The sequence below is a fragment of the Condylura cristata genome, unplaced genomic scaffold, assembly GCF_000260355.1.
Source record: "Condylura cristata isolate star-nosed mole 26May11 unplaced genomic scaffold, ConCri1.0 scaffold00028, whole genome shotgun sequence".
Classification (NCBI taxonomy): Eukaryota; Metazoa; Chordata; class Mammalia; order Eulipotyphla; family Talpidae; genus Condylura; species Condylura cristata.
In genome coordinates, this window is record NW_004567129.1 from 24,044,284 (window position 1) to 24,047,192 (window position 2,909).

At 49.5% G+C, this 2,909-nt stretch overlaps 1 protein-coding gene across 1 annotated transcript in view; it reads left to right on the forward strand.

Moving 5' to 3' along the window:
• The first annotated feature begins 6 nt into the window (after positions 1–6).
• The window catches only part of GOT2 (glutamic-oxaloacetic transaminase 2, mitochondrial), a 17,390-nt gene continuing 14,487 nt past the window's right edge, over positions 7–2,909 (forward strand). The window contains exon 1 of the mRNA XM_004690506.2: positions 7–204. Within this exon, the coding sequence (XP_004690563.1) occupies positions 116–204 (89 nt within the window). The 5' untranslated portion in view covers positions 7–115. The remainder of the gene's footprint in view (positions 205–2,909) is intronic.

Consider the following 2,909-nt stretch of genomic DNA (forward strand, 5'->3'; position numbering starts at 1 on the left):
GCCGGGACCGGCGAGTCGCTGTCCTTACCTTCAGCAGGAACCCGCGGCTCCGTGTCTGCGCCCGCCGGCCCTCCGCTCCGTCCTGCAGCTACCCACTGCCCTCTCGCCGCCCACCATGGCCCTGCTGCACTCGGGTCGCGTCCTGTCTGGGGTCGCCTCCGCCTTCCACCCAGGCCTCGCCGCCGTGGCTTCTGCCAGAGCCAGGTAACCCGGGAGATGGAGATAGCACCGGGACGACGGGCCTGCCCCGCCGAGCTGCGGGTGTCCCGGGACACCTACACTCCACACACACACACACACACACACACACACACACGCAAGGCGCGTGCACACGCGCTTCACGGGGCTTCACGGGGCGAGGGTTCACTGGGGTTAGGCGTCTTCGCCACACGCTACCTGCCCCCCCACCCCCGCGGTCCTACATCCCTCCCCCCGCCACCCCCGCGGTCCTACATCCCTCCCCCGTCCCCTGGCCTCAGGCCGGCGGGAGAGCGGGCCAGCGCGTTTTTCTAGGTTAGGAAGTGTGGCCCTCCGGGGCATCCGGACTGTCTTTCCTACGTGGGGGGTCACGTAGGTTGTGCGCGGTGGGGGCGGGGGGACGCGGGGAGAGCACGCGGGCTGCGGCGTCCCGCGGGTCTGGCGCCCATTGGCTGCGGCGGCGAAGCTGCCTCGCGCTCATTGGCTGCGACGCCCGGGGCGCGAGTGCCCTTGACTAGCTGCCCTGGGGGGTGGCGGGACACACCTGTCGTGGGCCCTCTGGGCCAACCGGGCTTGGCCGGGCGGGGACGGCTGCCATTTACCCCAAGGAAGGTGCCCGCGACTCTGACATTTGGGCTGGTCGTTGCTCTCAGCATCCCGTGACCTTGGCACCAGGCATCCCCCCCCCCCTTTTGTCCCATCTAAGCTTCCTCTGTTTGGCCTCAGAATGGAAAAGGGCCGGGGTGTAATGCACCCCCTTTTCTTTTAGGCCGTTAAGAAGAAGACTCCCTTCTTCCTTTCCATCTCTCCCTGTTCTTTCATGTAGTTGTATTTCGTCACCACAGTTTCTGCGCCAAGCACTGGACCAAACGCTGATAGACACAGCGGTGAACTAGCCTGAGGGAGGAACAGTTGCCACTCAGAAAAAGTCACAAGTTTGTCGTTTCCAACTGCGTGTTAAGTGTTTCAGAGGGAAAGGACAGGGCGTGAAAGAAGTTAGGAATTCCTTCCTGGTGGACACCAGAACCTGGAGATTCAATTCACCCAAGCAACCGATTTGGGATGGTGTCCTGGAGTTAAGAATCGGGGCTCCAGACAACTCCGCAGATACTAGCTGCAAGGAGCAAAGCCTTGGCCTCCCAGAGGTGCCTTGGCCTTTCGTTTGAAAGGATGCACGATGTCTTTAAGCCAGCAGGACGGTGTGTACTTTCCAGAGCCCCATGCTCTTGGTGAGCAGTTTCACCCAGGCTTTTGCGCTTTGATTTCTCCCTGATTTGGTTGCTTCTTGGCCCACTGTCAAGGTGTGCTCCTTAAGCCAGCTATTCGGTGGAGCAGAATTAAGGAGAGGTTGTCATTTATGTGGCAAATTTGGAGGACAAGAAGGAATGCCTAAAATAACGAGCAAGAGAAACTTTTTCACCACTATTAAAGTAACCTCTTGTTTTGCAGATTTGACAGTAGCCTACAGCTCTACTTACAGTACTTGGTGAAATTCCTTATGGGTGTGACCTTTAGTCATCCCCTTTGAGAGCCTGACTCATTTCTTCTTTACTGTCTTTTCATGAGAATAGATCTTACCCACTTTGTTCACTGTTGCATCACAGCACGTAGTACCTGACAAGCCTTGAAAGTTGAGTGTGTTTTTAAACCTGGATTTTAAAATCGAAGAAGTACAAAACAAACAAATGATAGTTTGAATCAAAGCCTAAACACATAGGGGAAACACCATGGTACAAAATGTGTACCAAAAAAATTTTTTTTGAATTTTTGTGGACCTGCTGTTAAGGAGATAATGGCCACGTTTTAAAAACTATGCTGTGTGATTGGGTGATAGAAGAAGCAGATGCCATAGCTGGCCATGTTTGTTCACTTTCAGACAACAAGAAAGACCTTTACTCCTGCTACTTAACACGCCAGCTGTACAGTGGTTTCTTTACATTATTTCTAGACCAGTGTGAAAGTGGAAAACATTTCAAATATACCCTCCATTTAACTTTCTCTTTAAAACAAAACAAAAACTCCTCAATACCCCAAAACCTTGGTATACTGAAGAAGTGAGGATTTGATCCTATTAAATACTTAATTTTTACTCGTAGGTCATTTAAATAAAATTAAGTTCAAGTGTTTTATTTAGCTTCATTTTTTAAAACAAAACACTGAACATTTCATCTTTCCTTGCTGGCTGGTGTCATATACACATAGTGACATGAAGAAATAAAAATAGATGTATTTTGATTTATCATAATAAGTTCTTAATTGTTTGAGCAAGTTTTAGTGCAGTAGCTGAAGGAGTTTCATGAGGTGCTTTAGAAGGACAGTGTGCAATAGTAATACGACCAGTAAGTAGAAGATTGAGATTGTAGTATTGTCTTTGCTATGTTTAGCTCTATAATGATGTGCAAGTTAATGTCTCTTCTTATTTTTAAAAAGAGAATGTGAGGGAAAGTGTTTTGTGTTTTTTTTTTTTTAATTATTACAAAAGTTTATTTTTACATCATTTTGCACTATTTTTTTCCATCTCGATTGTAATCCCCGTGGGTTTCCCATCACCAAATCACCTGTGTGCCACCACCATAGTCCCGAGCATTTCCTCCCTTCCACACACACACACACATATTTTTGATCCCATTCCCCACTCCACCCCCACAAAATGTCTCTGGTATATGGTTGTTCATTATTTTTGTTATTTTCTCGCCTGGTCCATTATACTC